Source organism: Orcinus orca, chromosome 3 (genome assembly GCF_937001465.1).
Source record: "Orcinus orca chromosome 3, mOrcOrc1.1, whole genome shotgun sequence".
Taxonomy (NCBI): Eukaryota; Metazoa; Chordata; class Mammalia; order Artiodactyla; family Delphinidae; genus Orcinus; species Orcinus orca.
Genome location: NC_064561.1, coordinates 87416503 through 87438790, shown reverse-complemented (window position 1 = coordinate 87438790; position 22288 = coordinate 87416503). Strand labels below are relative to the sequence as shown.

Here is a 22288-nt window from a genome sequence, read left to right as displayed (position 1 = left end):
TTTATTCTTTTCTATGCTCACAGAAATATATGCATAAAGGTAGTTTTTTTAAGAGTTGTACTATGGGAGTTCATTTTTCAATGAAAATAGTGTGCTGCAGCTTGCTTTTTAAATTCAGTACCAGGCACTTTTCTTTCTCATTTTTAACAGCTCCTGAGTCAAGAGACTCAAGAGAAAACTTAAGCATTTTTTCTGATGATAGCCATTTAAATTGATTTAAATTGTTTTTCACTATATACTGATAATGGTAGAGTAACACATCTCTTCATCTTTGTGTGAATTTTTCTGTAAGGTAGATTCCTAGATGGGGAATTAGCATAGTGTATAAGCATTTTTAAATTTCAATAAGTTCTGTCAGATTACCCTCTAGTAATGTTTTACCAGTATATGTTCCCTCTAAGTATATGCAGGTATCCTTTTTTCACATCCTTGCCAACACTGGATCTTTTTATTTTTTGGCCGTTGATATGGACAAAATGGTGTCTTGTTTTACTTTGAATTTTCTTGAGTTAAATTGAGCAGAATTATGTTAACCCTTCTGTGGTTTGCCTCTTCGTGCCTTTTGCCTAATTTTCTGTTGAGTTATTTTTCTTTTTCTTAATGATTTTATGTCTTGACTAATTTTTAAAATCTGGTAAACAAGCTAACATTTTTTGATAGTCTCTTAAGAAAGGCTTTGTATTCCTAACCAGGAATAGGGGCTTGGATGTAGAGGTCAGAATATACATATTTATTTGTATTAATAAGTTGGCATGTGTTGAAGGAAATCTGGAAATTAGGCACTATAAAATGTATTTCTTTAAAATAGTTTCTTTAAGGTGTCATATCAGTTATAAATGCTTACACCTAGAGGATGGCTAGTGTAGTTGACTTAGGTTTTATGAATCTGACATTATGAAGAAAGTACAAATTACATTCCAATAATATATTTTAAAAATTCAGCCTAATTTCAACTCCCTCATGTTAACATGAGCAAAACTAGGGTCCAGAGAAGTACTGTGTCTTACTTCTAAGTAGTTACTTGTGGTACATCTGGGTTTGGAAACCAGTTTACCTACTTTCCAGTCTAGTATTAGTCCTTCTACTAATAATCCACTGAATCAGCCTTATAGGCCTTCTGAGTACTGAGTTAACTCCGTGGCCTTATATTCCTGGAGCAAAGTTATTTTTTAAAGGGAACCCCATTTCTTGTTTATATGAAAACTTATGTTTTTCATTTTGAATGCATTTGTAAAGATATTTCTTAATTTTTAGTAGTAGCTTGATTGTATTTACTTGGTTCATGAACCCTTTTGCTTATAGAGATCGATGACGGTATTGATGATCTGAAAATAAATCTTGAAAAGAAGGAATTGGGCAGTGATAAATTGGTACCAAATTCAAGTTCTGTACCATTACCATCAGCTGCCATTGATCATCAGATTGAAGTACTTCTGTCTGAATGGAGTAAAAATGCAGACATGCTATTCAGTATTCATCCCATGGATGGTTCTTTGCTGGTTTGGCATGTGGATTGGCTGGATGAATACCAGCCTGGTATGTTTCGTCAAGTACAGGTATTATTTTTATGATCTCTGGAGAGCTACTTGTTAAATGTGGGTACTGTTTTGTAAAACCTCTTTATATAATTTCATGAATTCTAATGCTACTTTCTTTCTTCTAGGTGTCCTTTGTTTCCAGAATTCCTGTAGCTTTCCCCACAGGTGATGCAAACTCTCTCTGTAAAAGCATAGTGATGTATGCCTGTACCAAGAATGTTGACTTGGCTATTCAGCAAGGGAAACAAAAAACTTCCAGCCTGACACGTTCCACATCAATGCTTATATCTTCTGGTCACAGTAAATCAACTAATAGTTTAAAATTAAGCATTTTTACCCCTAATGTTATGATGATTTCAAAGCATGCTGATGGCTCCCTGAATCAATGGCTTGTCAGTTTTGCCGAGGAATCTGCCTTTTCTACAGTTCTCAGTATTTCCCACAAATCCAGATATTGTGGTCATCGCTTTCATCTTAATGATTTAGCTTGTCACTCAGTATTACCATTATTGCTGACAACGTCACACCATAACGCATTAAGGACACCAGATGTTGATAACCAAAAGGAACCTTATGGTGCTGTGAATATTGAAGAATGTTCTTTGGCACAACAGAATAAAAGCACTATTGACATGGCCTTTCAGGATCCCAATGCAGTTTACAGTGAGCTTATTCTTTGGAGAGTTGATCCAGTTGGGCCATTGTCTTTTTCTGGAGGTGTTTCTGAGCTTGCCCGGATTAATTCTCTCCATGTTTCTGCATTTTCCAATGTGGCATGGCTGCCCACTCTTATACCCAGTTATTGTCTAGGTAAGGATTCTGATTTTTATTTAAGAACTTGAGATTTTCTGACATTATTGCTTAAGGGTTAAATTTCAAATGTTTTTAAAATACATCTAGGTGCATACTGCAACTCTCCTAGTGCATGCTTTGTAGCAAGTGATGGACAATATCTGAGATTATATGAAGCAGTTATTGATGCCAAGAAACTTCTATATGAGCTTTCCAATCCTGACATTTCTGTAAGTAAATGGCTTTTGAAGCTAAGAATATAATATGTTTTTAGATACTTTATACTTATTGGGCATGTTCTAGAATTGTGACATATAATTTGTAATAAAATGTATATTTTTTAGTAATTTTTTTCACATTTTACTCTTACAGTGATTCTAGCCTCCTTTAAAAAGAAACCATATCTTTCATTCATTCCAAAAGTAGAGTCTAGTGTCCTACAATATGTGTTTCTGTTGTACTTTTTTTTTTTTTTTTTTTGCGGTATGCGAACCTCTCACTGCTGTGGCCTCCCCCGCTGCGGAGCACAGGCTCCAGACACGCAGGACCAGCGGCCATGGCTCACGGGCCCAGCCGCTCCGCGGCATGCGGGATCCTCCCAGACCGGGGCATGAACCCGCGTCCCCTGCATCGGCAGGTGGACTCCCAACCACGTGCCACCAGGGAAGCCCACTGTTGTACTTCTTTGCTCAGAGATAAATGGGGACTACTGACAGTATATGGAATTATGTTGGTTCATCTGCAGGTTTTTTTCTAGGCAAGGGAAGCTGAAATAACAGGAGTGGAATTTTAATCTTAACCAAGAGGAAAGAGCTTTCAGCTTGGTTGCACTACAGGCAGGAGTTTTTTCAACACCATTGCAAAGCTTTTGTCTTATGACAGAGGGCACTTGTTCCTGTGCCCAACTAATAGCAACCCACCATCTGCATTGTCTCAGCACCTCCAAAAGCCAGTATTTCCATTCTTTTGGTTTTTGTGTTTTTAAATATGCCCTGAGGTAACTTTCAGCCATACTGAGCTTCCTGTTTAAGAGAGTCAAACTGTCCTCTCAACCATCAATTAATGTCTTTGTTAATGCTCTGGTTACAGAATTGCATAGGTGTCAGTGGTCTGTTCCCATCTTGATTTTTCCCTGTTATTTTTATTGCATGGTTTTACAGAATACAAAGTTTTTCAAAACATATATAGTGTTAAATTAGAAACATATATTTCTCGAGGGCCTTCTATTTTTCAGGAATTGTTTTAAGTGCTGGAAATTTAGATGTGAGCAAAACAAACAAAAATCTAAGCTTACATTCTAGTGAAAGAATATAGAAAAAAGGTAAAAATATATTAATAAATACTTTGGAGAGAAACAATGTTGCAAAAGTAGTATGGAGTGCCAAGTAAAGTGCTGGTTGGGGAAAACCTCACAGAAGTGGTGCCATTTGAGTAAAGACCTGAAGGAGATAAAAGAGCTACCTATATCGATATGTAGAGGGAAGAGTATTTCAGGAAGAGCCAGTGTAAAGATCCTGAGGCCAGAGCATGTTTGGTATGTAAGGAACGTCAAGGAGGCCATTGTGGCTGGTGCAGAATAAGTGAGATGGAGAGTAGTCAAAAATAAAATCAGAAAGTGAGCCTGGCCAGATTGTATTGAGAGTAACTTTGACTTTTACTCTGAATGACATAAAAACTAGTGAAGAGAATGACAGTGATATGATCTGACTTAGGCTTTTAAAGGATCACTCTGGTTGTTATATAGATTAGACATGGGAAGCAGAAGTGTTATCAGAGAGAACAATTCAGGAAGCTATTACAGTAGTCTAGGAAAGAATCAAAGGGGTTTAGAGTGGTAGGAAATGGTGGTGATAAAGATGCTAAGAATTGGTCAAATCTGGATGTGTTTTGAACATTGAATAGTAAGGATTGGACTGGATATGGGGTTTGTGTGACAAAAAGAAGATGACTCCCAAAGTTTGCCTTGAGATGAGAAGTATAAATAGCAGTTTTGGGGGTTTTTTTTTGGCCACGCTGCCTGCCATGTGAGATCTTAGTTCCCTGACCAGGGATTAAGCTGTGTTCCCTGCATTGGAAGTGTGGAGTCTTAACCAGTGGACTGCCAGGGAAGTCCCTAAACAGCAGATTTTGAGGAGCAGGGAGATTCAAGAGCCGGGCTTTAGACATGTTAATTTTGAAATGCCTGTTTGATATCCAAGAGATCTAGTAAGCTAGTCTCTGGAGTTTTGAGGGAGGCCTGGTCTGAAGATAGAAAATAAGTAGTTGTCAGAATATAAAGTTGTGGAGCTGAGTGAGATCACTGAGGGAGAGACTATAGCTGGAAAGTAGAAATGATAGGAGGATTGAACCCTGGGGCATTCCATTGCTAAAAGTGAGGTGAGCGTGGTGTATAATGGAAGCCAAAATGAAGAAAATTATTTCCAGGAGGAAGGAGTAATCAACAGAATCAAATGCTGCTGATGGATCCAGTATGATGAACATTGAATTTAACAACGTGTGCTTGACTAGAGCAGTCAGGAGATAAGTGGCTCAAGAAATCAGCATATGTAAATAGTATGTTAACTTGTTTCTTTAGCTTTCTTTGTCAAAATTAATGCTTAAAAAACCTTGATTCTTAGAACATTTCCATGAGATTGAAGTCAGTCTTTCACACTTATAAATATAAAATACTTTTTTTCCCCTTAACAATTACCAAGCATTGATTTTGGTTTTCTCTGCACCAGCTGAGCTGTAACTCTCTTCATTCCTGTGTAATTGCTTTGTAAAATCGTAAAATGTTTATAATGAAAAGGACTTGTGAATTTATTTAGTCTCACCTGAACTTATTTATTATTTGTCTGTTATGCCTGAAATTTTATGTCACTTGTTACTATTTTTTTTAATTGTTTAATAAAGGAGATATCCATTTTTTCAAAAACAGAAATATGTTGGTGAAGTGTTTAACATCGTAAGTCAACAGTCAACAGCCAGGCCAGGATGCATTATTGCATTAGATCCCATTACCAAACTTGTAAGTATTATTTTTCTGGCCACTTAGCATTAGGTAAATAATATGTATGTCAACTTACATTGGTATTTATTTACATTCAGCAAGGCAGAAAAACCCAGCTGCTTCATGTTTTTCAAGAAGACTTCATTTTGAATAACCTTGAGAAGAAAAGACTAGGAAAAGACAGAATATTATCTGATGCAGGTAAAGAAGAATTTTTCATGAAATGAGAAATAAAATGTAGAGTATGTTAGGCAAAGATAAATTGATATAATATTTATATAATATATAAAGTTATCTCAGCTTTCCATGTTAGTAGTGAAATACACCATTTATACCAACAGGCAGCTCACCTAATGAATTTTCGGAAAAATTCTACCTAATTGTAATAGAGTGCACCCAAGACAACCGTTCGTTGTTACACATGTGGAATTTGCATTTGAAGTCCATTCCTGTCTCATTGGGTGAGTTTTGTTTTTTTTTAAACTTTAAGTAGGCTTAGGTTAACAAATTATATATGGTTAGATAGTTCAGTGGATATTTTTTAAAGCTGTTTTTATTGAGGATAATTATAGTTTATTCTGTTAATTAAGAAAAAAAACAATTTTCTGATTTTCTTGCCGTAAAGAATCATATTAATATGTTAACTTTTTTGTCTTTTATAAGGTGGTTTTGGATTATAAAATGTAGCAATTGTAATGTTTATAGGGTTTCTCTCCCAGTTTTTGGTTCTTTTTTTATGTTTTATAGATGAAAAAGTAGATACAAAAATATCTGAAACAGTTTGGCAGCCAGAAGAACATTATTCTTCTTCTCCAGAGAAGATCTTATCCCCTTTTTCACAGAAGTATCAGGCTTGCAGAGCAAATCTCCAGAGTACCAGCAAGTTGACTCTGTCTTCAGAAATGGTTTATAGCCAAGAGTTGCATTTGCCAGAAGGAGTTGAGATAATAAGTGTTAAGCCATCAGCAGGTTTGTAAATTTTGTAAAAGGAGACTAATCAAACTTCATAATGCATGAGTATTTACTGTGTATTTAAAAATAGGTCCAACTCCCAGTTTTAAAATCTACACAGAAACAGAAATAGAATATCTTTAAGTACCCTAAATTAAAAATTTAAATTTCTCATTACGTTTTCAGATGACTCTGGCATTTGTCAGCCAGTTGTGGTCTTAAATATTGATTTCCAAAACAAATTTTTATTATCCTTTTGTGAAGACAAAGCGAAAGTTTCCAGGGCAGAGATAATAATGGGGTGGCACCTTATTTGCCAACTTTGATAATGCTGGTATTGGCTGCCTGGAGCTCTGTGCTGTGAAGGATTCTAAGTGTGTAGTTCCTGATATATATATTTGTCATCCTTATCCTTAGGGCAGTGGTTCTCAAAATGTGGTCCCCAGACCAAAAGCATCAGCATTGTTTGGGAAGTTGTTAGAAATAATAATTCTTGGGTCACACCCTAGACTTACTAAATCACCAGCTGTGAGGTGGGACCCAGCAGTCTTGTTTTGACAAGCCTTCCAGGTGATTCCAGTGTACAAAAAAGATCAAAGTATCAAGGGTATCATGAAAACCAAGACAAAAATCCATCTTTTTATCACCTAGTTCTTTCATTTTCATAGTCACAGTGTGGGTTTTTGGTCTTCTTTACTTGTCTATCACTTTCGACTAATTACTTTGAATGCTTTTCAGTTTGCCACATTATCAGGTACTTAATCTTTTCTAATTGGTGAAGTTAGCAGGAGTATTAACAGTGTCCTGATAACTTTTACATTCTGGGTTTTTTTTGTATATTTTAATAAAAGAGGCATCAATGCAAGGCAAGTTAAAGTTTGAAATAGAATGACTTTTGTATTGGCACAGTTTTAAGAGCTGTTATCCTTAGCCAGAGCAGTATAATCTTCACTACTGAATTCTATTAAAAAAACTATATGGCAGATCTAAGAGAAACTGAAGATGTTTCTAAAAATAATCCTTGGCGCAAGTTGAGTTTGAAAGAAAAGAGAAGTCCTAGGGCAAAGGAAAAAATTTGTTTTGTTTGGCAAAAACAGTAGCATGTGATAACAGCTTTTTTCCCTAGTCTTGAGAATTTTTTTTTTTAACCAAGACTTTTGGGAAGGGTAAGCTCTTTATTCTCTGTTCAGTTCAGAGAAACTAATAGACAGTGTTAATTGTGTCCTTATGCAGTACTGCTAAGTCCTTGAGGACTTAAAGAAAAACTTATGTTGAAATATGCTTTTAAAATATAATAAATGTTCTGTATAACATTTCTGTATTACGATTAGCAGTTTATGTTTAATAGTCTAGGATAGGGATTGGCAAACTATGGGTCACCTACCTTTTTGTAAGTAAGTTTGATTGGAACGTAGCCACACCTATTTGTTTACCTTTGTGTATGGCTGCTTTGTTCTACACTGGTGGAGTTGAGTAGCTGCAACCGGGACTCTGTGGCTAGCAAAGCCTAGTTGTTACTCTTTGGCCCTTTAAGAAAAAGTTTGTCAACCCCGATTTAGGAAATTAAGAGTATGTAATTACATTAAGCCCAAGCAAACATATGTCCCACTTAGGAATCTTCTCAGCGTCATTTATATGAAATACACTTCAATCATGGAGGACTCTTTTAGTACTTAGGTAAGCATGAGCCATTCACAAAATTGTATTAAAAAATATTATAGAGAAGTAGCCAGTGAATATTGACAAATTTTAAAAAATGTATTGATATCTTTAAAGTGAGATTTATAATAATATATAATGCTAACAAAGAGTTGTGAAAAGAATGCTGGATTGAAAACCGGGACTAGAATTTAGGTTTTCTAATTCTGTCTTAGTCTAGCTATTTGATTTAGGCATAAGATACTTACACATTTAGTCAAGAGTCCTTACTTATAAATTATTACGGAGTTCTCTTTCAGCTCTAGGTTTTGGTAATAATGTCCTTTTTATGTACCTTTTTGACGTCATTAAAAGCGTCTTACTGATCTTGCTGATCCTTAAGCTAAATATTGATTGTCATGTTGTTAACACTAGTTCATGCAAAAGACTAAAACCTTTAGTACAAGAAAACAGATTTATTTAACCAAATTTCACATTTTGTTACTGGATTATTTTTGTTTTAGGACATCTGAGTTCTTCTTCCATATATCCCATATGCAGTGCTCCTTATTTATTGGCAACTTCATGCTCAGATGAGAAAGTAAGATTCTGGAGATGTAGAGTAACAGCTGAAGAATCTGCCACTTCAAAGAATGGAGAAATGGATCTTATATACATTTGGGAAGAATGGCCGTTACTTATTGAAGATGGACTGCAGAGCAATAGTAGTATAACTGTACCTGGTAGGCCTATAGAAGTCAGCTGTGCACACACAAATCGTTTAGCAGTAGCATATAAGCAGCCTACGTCTAATAGTAGATGTTCTCAGGACTTTGTGATGCATGTAAGTATTTTTGAATGTGAGTCTACAGGAGGTTCATGCTGGGTCCTTGAACAGACAGTTCATTTAGATGAGTTAAATACAGTGTTGGATTCTGGCATTAGTATTGATAGCAATTTAGTGGCCTATAATAAACAAGAGGTATATTTATCCAGTAAAGAGAGTGTCACATCAAACACAAAGCATTTAGTTCACTTAGATTGGATGTCTAGAGAAGATGGTTCTCATATTCTTACTGTAGGAATTGGATCAAAACTTTTTATGTATGGACCCCTGGCTGGCAAGGTACAAGAACAGACGGGTAAGGAAAGCCTGGCATTTCCTCTCTGGGAAGGTACTAAAGTTGTGCCTCTTTCTAAATTTGTACTGTTACGAAGTGTGGACTTGGTTTCTTCTGTAGAAGGCTCTCCACCTTTTCCTGTTTCTTTATCATGGGTCCGGGATGGCATCCTGGTGGTAGGAATGGATTGTGAAATGCATGTATATTCCCAATGGCAGCCATCTTCTAAACAAGAACCGGTTACAACAGATTCATACAATGGGAGCACTCCATCTATAATAAGTTTAATAAAACAGAGTAACTCATCAAGTTCTGGATTACATCCTCCAAAGAAAACCCTGACTCGATCCATGACCAGTCTTGCACAGAAAATTTGTGGAAAGAAAACTGCGCTTGATCCTTCTGTGGGTATGGAAGATTCAGGTCTTTTTGAAGCAGCTCATGTTCTTTCCCCAACTTTACCTCAGTACCATCCTTTGCAGCTTTTGGAACTCATGGATCTTGGCAAAGTTCGGAGAGCAAAGGCCATCTTGTCACATCTTGTCAAGTGCATTGCTGGGGAAGTTGTGGCTCTGAATGAAGCTGAATCTAATCATGAACGCCGCTTTAGGTCTCTCACCATCAGTGCTAGTGGAAGCACTACTCGAGACCCCCAGGCATTCAACAAGAGTGAAAATACAGATTACACAGAAATCGATTCTGTCCCTCCACTTCCTTTATATGCCTTACTTGCAGCAGATGATGATAGCTATTACTCATCCTTGGAGAAATCTAGTAATCAGAGTACCTTAAATAACTCAAACCAGTTGTCAAAAGAAAGTTATGATGAGCTTTTTCAGATGTCAGCTTTAATGACTGATAGTCATGTGTTAAAGACAGAAGAAGAAAATACAAAGCGCAGGGTTATTGACCTTTCACAATACAGTCCAACTTACTTTGGTCCTGAGCACGCTCAGGTTCTTTCTGGCCACTTACTTCATTCTAGTTTACCAGGACTCAGCCGGATGGAGCAGATGTCTTTGATGGCTTTAGCAGATACAATTGCAACTACCAGCACTGATATTGGAGAAAGCAGAGACAGAAGCCAAGGTAAAATTAAATTGGGTATAGGATTAGAGGAAAAATTGATGGTAATATTTTTACTTATTTTTTTCACAGAAAATAATCTTAAATAATTTCTGTAAAAATGACAGCCATGAAGGTTTTTAAAATCATCATTGTTGCCTTCACAGTATTTTTAACTTGAATATATATTATTTATCCCATAAATCATAGTACTCTGAGAAAGTACACAAAGATTCATTATGCCAAGTCATTTTTACCTGTCTACTTAATAATGTTAAGAATCCAACTAATTGCTTTTGAGTTTAGCAAAACTTAACATTCTTAATAAATAATTACTTTAGAAACCCCAAAATAAAAGGTGCTTTCTCCTTTATTTGTTTTTCACATTGTAATAATTCACTGTTAATTTGGGTTTTTTAATATTGAGGTTTTAAAAAAATTAACATTAAGGTATACTCCTTCCTAGAATAGCAGCAAGCAAGCCTAATAAAATTAGGTCTTTTCCTCACCCAAAGAGCATTTTTTGTTTTTAACCTCCTGAGTTATGAATAAATTTGTAGAATTCCCATCAGATTTCAAATAAGATCTGATTAACAGTCTAGCCTTGTGCACCAGATATGTCAGTAGGATGCCCCCCTTAAAAGGAAAATGTGGGGTAAATTTAAGAAAAAAGAATAACAATAATAAAAATAAAAACTTTAAGAAAAAATAAGTTGGTCATGAATTGCGACATGAAATAATATTAGTAGATATTATGTTTTGATGTGACTGTATTACAAGTGTTTTATGTTTTTATTCATTTAAAGTAAAAATCAGGCCCCCTTACCATATAGCCATTTCTTCCAGTGTTAGCAGTTATTGGAATGGGTATGTGACTTGAATCAGTATGGATAATATTACAGGGAAGGTTAACCTATTTTAAAATTGAGTCACATTTAAATTAAAATATTCATGTCAGAGGAGATTATTATTAAAAATATGTCAGAGATCCTGAGTCAATTCATTCTCTTCTTTATTTTTTCAATTATTTAACGATACAACTTTTTTCTGTAATGTATAATTATATAGGAAAAAGAAATACTAGATAATATTTAGACTGAAAACTTTTGTCAGTTTCACACAATGTTTTGTCCCTGTATTTGGTGCTGTGACATACCCTGCTTGCCAGAATTATTAGCATTTACTTGTGTTTTGCTAATGAAATGGGTTTTTACAAGTAAAAATACCTTTTTTTTTCTTTTTTATAGGTGGAGAAACTCTTGATGAATGTGGCTTAAAATTTCTTTTGGCTGTTCGACTTCATACTTTTCTTACAACTTCTCTTCCAGCTTATCGAGCTCAACTCCTTCACCAAGGTGATTTTGGCAATAATCTAGTAAAAGGAAGTAAGACGAGTAGAAGAGAGGCTTAAGAACATTTAAGTTTGTTTTTGCCCAGATATGATAATGCCAACAAATTTGACACATTCTGAATTGCCTTAATTTATGTTAAAAATGTTTGCTTTCATCTCATCCTCTTTGCATAAAAATACTGGAGAGGGCTCCCCTGGTGGCGCAGTGGTTGAGAGTCCGCCTGCTGATGCAGGGGACACGGGTTCGTGCCCTGGTCCGGGAAGATCCCACATGCTGCGGAGTGGCTGGGCCCGTGAGCCATGGCCGCTGAGCCTGCGCATCCGGAGCCTGTGCTCCGCAGCGGGAGAGGCCACAGCAGTGAGAGGACTGCGTACCACCAAAAAAAAAAAAAAAAAAAGCTGAACGATAAACCCCACATGTGTGGACCAGTAGGTTGAGAGACTTGCTAATGTAAATGATGCTTTATAAATATAAAAGTATCTTATTAATATAGTGATTATGGGGTAATAAAAGTTATTATGTGCTAGGTACTATCCCAGATGCTTTAACTATATTATTTCTTTTAATCCTCACAACAATGTAATGAGGTAGGTGCCATGATTATTCACATTTTGTAAATAAGAAAATTGAGGAATCAAGAGGTTAAGTAGCTTGCCCAAAGTTATATAGTTAGTTAGGGTGGAGCTAGAATTTAATTTATGCATTCTGATTCCAGAGTTTTTGCAGTCTTAAGTTCTGTTCACCAGCTGTACTGTCTCCTTGGTGCTTTTTTGATTCCATGGAATTAAATCCACACAACAAATGTTGACCAAAGGATGTCAGACATACTAGAGAATAGAAAGACTCAGCACAGTGGCATTTGCCCATAAGCGTTTTTCCTTATCTTTTTAAAAAACTATATTTTAATTATAGAAAATGTATGCTCATTGTAGAAAATATTGATGTGATGATTGAGTTACTTGGAGAAGCAAGAAAAAAGACCCATATTCCCTCCAACCCCAAACAGTTATAACTCTGGGAGTCTTATATAAACTTTTAGGCATTTTTATTGCAACTATGGAACACACATTTCTGATCATCATTATATAATCATATTTATTTTCTTATAAACATTATTTTTGATGTTTCTTCAGGCCTGTCTAGTAGTCATTTTGCCTGGGCCTTTCATTCAGTAGCAGAAGAAGAACTGCTGAACATGTTGCCAGCAATGCAGAAAGATGATCCCACATGGTCTGAACTTAGAGCTATGGGTGTGGGGTGGTGGGTCCGGAATACCCGCATCTTACGCAAATGCATAGAAAAGGTGAGTGTTTTATTTTGGTGTAAAAATGAATTAATATATATTGCATGTTTATTTACATGATATTCCATATTTCCTCTCCTGTTACTCTTTTTTTTTAGCAGTAAAATGCTTTTAAATAGTCTTTATATTTCAAAATAGCATAATTTTTAACAATTTATATTCTAATTCTTAAATTGCTAGTTGATATATTAGCATTTTTTATTGATATACACAAAATAATATATATACACATTTAGGAAAATAAAACAGTACAGAAGAGCTTGCAATGACAAGTGTAGTCCTGTTTCCATCTCTGTAATCTTGGAGCCCACCACCATGATTACTTTTGTAATTATAAAATAAATTAATAAATTAATAAATTTACATATACATGCATGTGTTCATACACATATTTTTTAGTTTATTGAACATTTAAGTAGAGAATGTATGACAGTCTCGTATATGAAGGAAAGTATTTGTTTATTTAATTAAAAACTGTTACCGTGAAATTTTGACCAATATTTTCTAATTATAGGTAGCCAAAGCAGCCTTTTATAAAAAGAATGATCCTTTAGATGCTGCCATTTTTTACCTTGCAATGAAAAAGAAAGCTGTGATTTGGGGATTATATAGGTAGGTGAAAAAACTGCTTCAAAATGAAAAACTTTCCATAGAGTATGAAGTAAAGATTTCTTGTTCTTGTTAGTGTGATTCATGTGGATTCTTAGTTATTTTTGTATTTAAGAGATTTCATGTGAAAGAAGCCCAGGTTACAGAGCAGAAGAATCTTGATGAGATCACATTAGCGTTTTTTAGGTTTATCAGTCCAGAAAAACATTTTTTTTTTGCTTATTTTAAGAACTTCTCATGATGCTCCTGTAGAACAAAAACTAAACCAGAAACTTTATCTGGAATGGGGAAGAAGATGAATTGGTGGAGCTTTGAAGATACATCTACCCTCTGCCCTATCAAGGAGCTCTTGGACCAGGCTATTCTTCCAAACCACCCTCTTCCTAAGGGCCCTGACCCCATTCTTGAGCTAGAGTCATTTAGAATTTTTCTCTTTCACTTGTTCTCAGCTAGACTTGGTGAGCGTGATCGCCATAAATAGTTCATTATTCATTTGGGGTTCAGTTCTAGATATATCCATATGATCAGCAACCTTTGGGGGAAAATCATGGTATCGATCAGTTGTAAGAGACTAGATCTTTTAGGATTGTTTTGCTTCGGGACAAATTCCTTGGATTTTTATCATCAAAGTCATCTTCAGGTGGGCAGTGGGGCTAAAGGCAGTTGATTAAGTTTAAATGGTAAAATAGCACAGAAGTTAATGTAAATTATATATTTGTATAGATTTAAAAATAATTTTTCACAGTGCTGTTAATGTAGTTTCTTCGTAGTTTGAAAGAATGTTTTCAATAATCTCTGAAATTTATATGGAAAAGTAAATGTTTACCATAAATGCTATTTTTGCTCAGAAAAGCAGCAGATGTATAGTAATTTATGAACTGGTAAATGTTTCTTTTGAGTCTTAACTTTTAAGTGGCTAACTTCATAACAATTGGTTTTGATGTAGAAGCATTATGTTCCGAAATTTTCAAACTTTTTTCTTTATAGATCCCAAAAAGATTCCAAGATGACACAGTTTTTTGGGCACAATTTTGAGGATGAGAGATGGCGTAAAGCAGCTTTAAAGAATGCTTTTTCTTTGTTAGGAAAACAAAGATTTGAACATTCAGCAGCATTTTTTCTTTTAGCTGGTTGCCTCAGAGATGCAATTGAGGTAATGAATGAATTTTTTTAAAAATAGCATTGTCATCCTTTTAAGCTCTTCATGGTTTCAATTTTGTTTTTTAATTTCAACTCAAGTATAGTGGAACTAACACAAGGCTTAATGTCTAAAGGCTTAATGCCTAAAGGCTTAATGCCTAACTGGTAATATTTAATGGTGACTTTAAAATTTTGTCATTTAGCTTGAATGATATTTATACAGAATTAAAATTAACCAGGTTCTGTTGGTTGGTAGAGATAGGTAGTTGATCTGACTCTTAAAAATATTTATGAACAGTTAAAAAATAAAATATTTGTCCTGTCACTTTAAACACATTCGGACGTATATTTGGCTCTGTGTTAGTTGACAAACCTTAGGAAATTTTTAGCTAATTATTTCTAAGTAAACCTTACAAAAAGTTATAAATATTTAAAATATAACATTTCTGTTTCAAATTTCCCTTTTGCTCAGAGTTTCATACAAGTGATTCAAAACATCTTTTTGATTTGGAAACATTATAGTCTGCTGAGGTGGATGGGGAAGGGTAAAAGCTCAAGAATAAAACAAAGCGTGTCATTTTAGCAATTATTTAGTGGTTTTTCATTAGGCTAATTCTTTTTGCAAATATGTATTTAGTACTACCAGATAAATTAACATAAATGTTGTCAAGTAGATTTGCTGAAGGAAGCAGCATATGTTTTGTTTATTGTCCTTGTTCACTATTTTCAGATATTAATAAAGCTTTGTGTTCATCTAGTTATTAGTGAGTTAATTGAGTTTACCTTAAAATGAAAGATACCCTTATTTATAAACAATATTTCTTGTTTTTGAAGGTATGTCTTGAGAAACTGAATGACATTCAGTTGGCTCTTGTAATAGCAAGACTCTATGAGTCTGAATTTGATACATCTGCAACATATAAATCTATTTTACGTAAAAAAGTTTTGGGAATTGAACTCAATGAACTCAATTTGTTGAATATAAATATGCATTATGATCCTTTTCTTCGGAGTATGGCATATTGGATTTTAGAAGATTATAGTAGTGCTCTGGAAACATTAATAAAGCAACCTATCAGAGAGGATGATGGTAAGCTATACTTCTAAGATGTTAATGTTTAAGAGTTTTATTAGTGTTCGTCAGGTTCAGAGCACACTGTTGGGTGCTAAGGATAATGCAGAGCAAATTGAAGACGTACATGGTCTAAGACTTTATGGTTTAGTTGGGGAGACAGAGTTATGTATACAGTTTTTTATTTTTTATTTCCCCCCCCACCAGGAAGCTAAATCCTTTGAAAACCAAGGACTTTGGATTTTCTTATTGAACATAGATGTTTTCAACGTTTGAATATAAATGTTTTGAAGAAAATAGTGATAAACAGGGAAATAGAAGTGGTTGGATTTCAACTATAATTTTAAGGTTGACTAGATAGGACTGAATTGGATATGGAATATGAAGGGAATGAGAGTGAAGTTTAACTCCTGGGTTTTTAGTTTGAGCAATAGATAAGTGATAGGGGGAAGGCTAGGAGCAGAGTTTGGAGAGTGTTGCTTTAGATAGAAAAGACTTCTCAGATAAGGTAACCTTTGAGATGAGACCTAATTGAAATGAGTGAGTAATCAGTCAGTGCAGGTATCTGGTTTTTAGGCCAAGGGCACAGTAAATAAAAAGGCCTTGAGGCAAGAATATGTACATGTAAATGGAAACGTAATGTAGGCCTTTGGATATAGCATTCTAGATTTACAGGGTGAAATTGCTACTAGAAATAGAGATGTGCACGTTATCACATATAGATGGTATTTAAAGCCGTGGGACTGCAGGAGTTAACTCAAGGAGTGTAGATAGAAAGGAGGTCAAGTACTGAACTCTAGGACACTCAGCATTTAAAAGTAGAGAAGATGAGGAAGATCTAGCAAAGCAGACGGACTGAGATGAAGTGTCCAGGAAAGTAGGAGAAAAAGAACTAAGTGTGTAACTGGATGTTTTAAAATGTCTTAGATTGTTTCCTGAAGAGATGTGAAATCAGCATAATCTTTGTTTTCCTACTATGTTAGAACGCTTTCATTACAACTGTGTTCCTGTCTATTCAGTGCTATGTATTAGTTTGGTCTCTTAAATTTTTCTTAGAAGACCAGGTAGATAAAGGTGCCATGGTAGAGAAAAAGGGCTACAGTACAACCCTTGAAGAATTTTTCTTGGCTCATAAAATGAATTTACTTTCAGATCAAGTCATGATGTCAGCCTGCAATCCTGCCGTTTTTAATTTCTACAATTATCTAAGAACACATCCTCTTTTGCTGAGACGTCATTTTGGATCATCTGATGCATTTTCCGCACACATGAGTTTAACAGGAAAAAGTGGACTGGCAGGAACAATTAATTTAAGTGAAAGAAGATTATTTTTTACTACTGCCAGTGCTCATTTAAAAGCTGGCTGCCCTATGTTGGCTTTGGAAGTATTATCAAAGATGCCAAAAGTCATCAAAAAAACGAAACCTTTTTGTAGAACATCTAGTTTTCTGGATACTAGTAAAGTCTGTTCTCCTTCTTCTCCATTCAAATTGGATGCAAGGGAAGATAAGTCTTCTGCTATTGATTGGTCACAGTCACTGATGAATGGTTTTGGATCTTCTTCAGAGGGTTCCTCAGAGAAGCAGTCAAATTCCACTCTTTCTTTTGACTGGAGCCAACCAAGTATTGTATTTCAGGATGACTCTTTAGAATTAAAATGGGACAGTGATAACGATGAAGAAAATGAGGATCTCCCTGTTTCAATGAAAGAACTAAAACCTTTACAGAGAAAAGTAGGGGAAAAAATAGATGAAACAAGTTCTAAGTACACAGACTCTCTCAGCACACTAGATGAACATGACATTTTAAATCCATCAGAAGATATCATTGCAGTTCAGTTAAAATTTAGAGCATGTTTAAAGATTCTCACGGTAGAACTTCGTACTTTATCTACTGGATATGAAATAGATGGTGGAAAATTGCGATACCAGCTGTACCACTGGCTTGAAAAAGAGGTGATAGCCCTTCAGAGAACTTGCGACTATTGTTCAGATCCTGAAGAATTACAGTCTGCATTTAGTGAAAATGGAGATGCATTTGGATTAAATGAAGATGCTGAAGATTTGCTTCATCAAACAAAAGTGAAACAACTGAGAGAAAATTTTCAGGAAAAAAGACAGTGGCTTTTGAAATATCAGTCACTCTTGAGGATGTTTCTTAGTTACTGCATACTGCATGGATCCCATGGTGGGGGTCTTGCATCTGTGAGAATGGAATTGATTTTGCTTTTACAAGAATCTCAACAGGTATGTAACTTACATGATAACCAGTCAAAATACTACTTGTATGAAAAACAGTTTTTGAGATTGCTTTTTTAGTTTTAAAATGTTAAAATTGTTGATTTTCTTAATTATGGTTGCTTTAAGGAATTCTGCTTTTTGTGTGGTGCTTCATATTATGGATTTCTAGAGTTGTGAATGCATTGTGGTTTAAGGACAGTTTGATATCAGACCCTGTGATCTGCTTAATTCATATTAAACATTCTTATACGAATGCTTTGTGAGATGATGATACGAGCGTATTGTCCCATCAGTTTTCATTATAATTGGTGGAAGGTTGATCGTCCCTTCTAACTCTGTAAAAGTTTGTTATGCTTTTAATTTTTAATTGTTCTGAAGTTTTTCAAAGAGACCCTGAATTACTTAATGGATTATAACTATAAATAGTTGATTAACCTTTTTTCCCTTTGTTTTTTAAGGAAACAGCAGAACCAATATTTCCTAGCCCTCTTTCAGAACAAACCTCAGTACCTCTGCTCTTTGCTTGTACAGCCAGTGCCAAAACAGTAGTTGCCAATCCGTTACTGCACCTTAGTAATCTAACACATGATATTCTGCATGCCATAATAAACTTTGATTCACCACCCCATCCTGATATCCAAAGCAATAAAGTAAGTATGCTTGGTTTCAGACATTTAATTTACCTATATACTATGATAAAACTAAAAGAGAAGTGTTAAGGCTTTTTATAAACAATTTTAAATATCATCCTATGCATAGTGATTGTTTCATTGCCAAGTTTATATTGGTTTTGATCAAAGAAAACTTTTGGTTGTAGGCCAAGTTCATCTTACTTGTATTACTTATACCCAATAGGGTACTTCAGTTTTAAAGTTTTACTTCGTCTTATTTAACTGCATCATTTTGGTAAGCATAATAGTGTGTATGCACATTTATGAGTAAATCTTCAGCAGTACACTTAGCCAAAAAGCTGGGGTTTTTTTAGAGACAGAAACTTAATATTATGTAAAAGTACTAGTATCTCTTTTTTTTTCCCTCATAGTCTGCATTTGATTCTCTCCCCCACCTCACAGGCTGTGATATCATGCCATCCATTTTCTTTTTGTCTAGTGGTAGCCTCTCCTACAGTTTTACCTTCCTGGATAACCTTAACCCTTATAAATTAATTTTGTCACTTTGTTTCCTATACTGCTCAGTAGAATAAATGCCCACATTGCATATTATACAATTAGGAATTTAATTTTGTTTAGATTGTGCTGATTTTAACTTTATTCCATATTCAACTTTAATAATAAGCAAATAATAAGCATAACCCTGGTGTATCAGCTTTTGCTGCTTAAGAGCCACCCTGAAACATTAATAGCTTAAAATAGCCATGATTTATTTTGCTCATGATTCTATGGGCCAACTGGACTGATAGCTGGATACCTTCATTTGTCTTTGGTCAGCAGGCAGGTTGACTGGATTCTGGATGACCTAGGATGGCCTTATTTACATTTCTGGTGGTTGGCAGACTGTTTGCAAGGCTGACAGGAAACTTTGGGATGACCAAAGACTTTGGGATGTGTCTCATCCTCCAGTAGGCAAGCCTAGAGTAATTAGCCTGGGTTCTCTAAAGAAATAGAGCCAGTAGGGTGTGTACGTGTGTTTTTATAGAAGGAGCCTTGTTGTAAGCAGTTGGCTCTCTTAATTATGGAGGCCGAGAAGTCTCAGGATCTTCAGTTGGCAAGTTGGAGACCCAGGAAAACAGATTGTGTAGGTCCAGTCTAAGTACAAAGGCCTGAGAACCAGGATAGGTAATAGTGTAAGTTCCAGTCCAAATTCCAGCAGGCCTGAGACCCAAGAAGAGCCAGTGTTTCAGTTCTAGTCCCAAGGTAGGAAAAGACCAGTGTCCCAGCTCAGTGCAGCCAGGCAGAAGTTCCCTCATACTCAGCTTTTTTGTTCTATTCAGGTCTTCGATTGATTGGATAAGGCCTGCTCACAATCGGGAGGGCAATCGTCTTTACTCAGTCTACCAATTCAAATATTAACCTCATCCAAATTTACCCTAACAGACGCATCCATAATAACGTTTGACCAAACGTCTGGGCACCCCTTGGCCCAGTTAAATGGACACATGAAATTAACCATTTCACCTGGATTATTTCATATAGTGGTTCCAGGGGTTTAAAGAGCAAAAGTAGAATTTGCAAGGCCTTTAGAGAACTCGGTTCAGAAATAACGCATCACTTCTGCTGTGTCCTCTTGCACAAAGCAAGTCTCAGCCCAAATTCAGTAAGTGGCGAAATAGACTCCACCTTTTGATTGGAGAAGCTAGAAAATATTATCGTTTTTGTAGTCTGTTGTATGTGGTCTTCGCTGTCTTCATTCATATGATGTTGTCCTTGATTTTAATTCATATCACATGTCTATTGATCATTGAAGGAAAAATAGCAATTAGATTTTAATATGCACAAAGAGTATCATACCTTATAATTAGATCAAGAACCTGGTCTTTTAATAGTCTAGCCTCCTTTCTTACCTAGATTAAGCTTCTCCCTCATCCTCAGATCTACTCCTGTTACTTCTCTTGTCATGCCATGTTTGGAGCCCTGTCTTCCTCAGTACATGTATTTGCCTTTCAGTTGCTGTCTTTCATACCTTCTTTCTCTAAAATTTCCCTCTCTTCAAATTGTTTTCTGTAGTAACTCGACTGTGTGATAGCATATTCTTCAGTGATCTGTTCATAAGTGAACTGTCATTTACCAGGCTGGACTTCATATTTTGGTTGAAGAAGGAGCAGTTTAAGTCTTGGAGGGCTTGCTTTTAATGCATGGCTCATGGCACTACTGAATAAGCTAACATCTGTTCTCGTTTGCCCTTAAAACAAATTAGGTAGTAGGTGTCTGTTTTATAATTTCTGCCAAAGTCCTCAGGTTTTGTGTGTTTGTTTGTGTGTGTGTTTTTAATTTGTTTGTCACAAGACCTTTCAGACAGAAATGAGTATTAGGGAGAAAAAGGAAATAGTTTATAAGGGCAAAATCATTTTTTCATCTTTTTAAAAATGCTGATTATATTAGGTCTTGAAAAAAAGCTACATTTTTCAAAGTTATAACTCTGTTGTTTTTTTTTTTCCAGGTATATGTAATGCATACTTTAGCAGCTTCACTTTCTGCTTGTATTTATCAGTGCCTTTGTGGTAGTCATAACTACAGGTAAATATCTTGTGAAATTTAAGAATGTTTGCAGTAACTGATGAGGTTTGAGAATTTGTATGCTCTTGCTCTAGAAATACTGTGTACTGCAGTCCACCTTAAATAATGCAAAAAGCATATGGCTTAAGTGTTGAGTCCTTTTTTTTCATCTTTGAAATTTTAGCATACGTCTTTATGGCAAATGTATCTCAAGTAAACTCTTCACAATATAACTTATTTAGCAGCCTTTTATTGATCACTGTCTAATGCTAGACATTGTGATATACGCTGGAATAAGGTCTCCTTCCTTAAGGTCAATCTAGTTAGAGACAAACATGTGAAATGATAAATGATGTGTAACATGACATCATACTTAAATGATATGTCCTATAAGATGATAGGTAGTAAAATCTCAGGGAGCACAGAGGAGGGAGTGACTGACTTGGAATTGAGAAAAATTTTACAGAGTAGTTGATTATGATTTTTCTCTTTATGTCCTAAGGTTTCACTTAGGACATAAAGATAATAAAGCCTAAATAATTTAAAGCCTAGATAATTTATCTAGGCTTTCAAAACATGTTGTTTGACAGTGTGGGGGTCTGTATCTTTCTTTAGTTCTTTGAAATTCCCTTACTCTATTTCTTCAAATATTTTATCTTCTCTCTTCTCTTTCCTTATATGAGACAGATATTGGAACTTGTGGGTCCCTCTTATTTTTCTTTTAGCTTTCCTCTCAAATGATCCCTTTCATTATTTCTTTATTTATTTTTTGCTTCATTTCAGGAGAAATCCTAGCTTCATTTTCCAGACACTAATTCATTCTTCAGCAATGTCCTATCTTTTATTTAGCCTATTTGAGTTTGTTTTAGAAATTCTATTTTCAATTTTAGTATCTCTTTATTTATTTTAATAGCCACTTAAAAAAAATAACTTACTGTTCTTTTTTTAGTTTTATTTTTTTTTAACATCTCTGAGTATAAACCACTTTCCTTAATGTTCTGGTAAGTCTTTGCTTCCTCAGGTGTAGGTATGTCGCTGAGTTTGTTTTCTCTTACATGATGTCAACATTCCTTTGTGTTGATTTTTGATTATCTGTTTATCTTATGTGTTTGAATTCTCCCAGGGGTCACCTCAGCTTACTACTCTGGTTATGTATTCCCATAGTAGCTTCAACTTGATTTCTTTGACCTTGGTCCTCCAAAAGTTCACTTTCTTATTACTGAGTATGGCTTTGTTTTCATCAACATATTTTTATCTTTCTTATCATTTCCATAGGCTTACTTTAGCAGGGGAGATTTTTGG

General features: G+C 35.2%; 1 protein-coding gene across 4 annotated transcripts in view; it reads left to right on the top strand.

Moving 5' to 3' along the window:
• DMXL1 (Dmx like 1) overlaps positions 1–22288 on the top strand; it is a 124919-nt gene that overhangs the window by 41148 nt on the left and 61483 nt on the right. For all 4 annotated transcript variants that reach the window (XM_004267483.4, XM_004267482.3, XM_049708506.1 and 1 more), the window contains exons 11-26: positions 1303–1556; positions 1664–2348; positions 2439–2560; positions 5251–5340; positions 5421–5523; positions 5664–5783; positions 6070–6291; positions 8436–10121; positions 11345–11452; positions 12583–12752; positions 13267–13364; positions 14349–14514; positions 15336–15591; positions 16726–17819; positions 18272–18463; positions 20931–21007. In XM_004267483.4, coding sequence (XP_004267531.1) covers positions 1303–1556; positions 1664–2348; positions 2439–2560; positions 5251–5340; positions 5421–5523; positions 5664–5783; positions 6070–6291; positions 8436–10121; positions 11345–11452; positions 12583–12752; positions 13267–13364; positions 14349–14514; positions 15336–15591; positions 16726–17819; positions 18272–18463; positions 20931–21007 — 5443 coding nt within the window. The remainder of the gene's footprint in view (positions 1–1302; positions 1557–1663; positions 2349–2438; positions 2561–5250; positions 5341–5420; positions 5524–5663; positions 5784–6069; positions 6292–8435; positions 10122–11344; positions 11453–12582; positions 12753–13266; positions 13365–14348; positions 14515–15335; positions 15592–16725; positions 17820–18271; positions 18464–20930; positions 21008–22288) is intronic.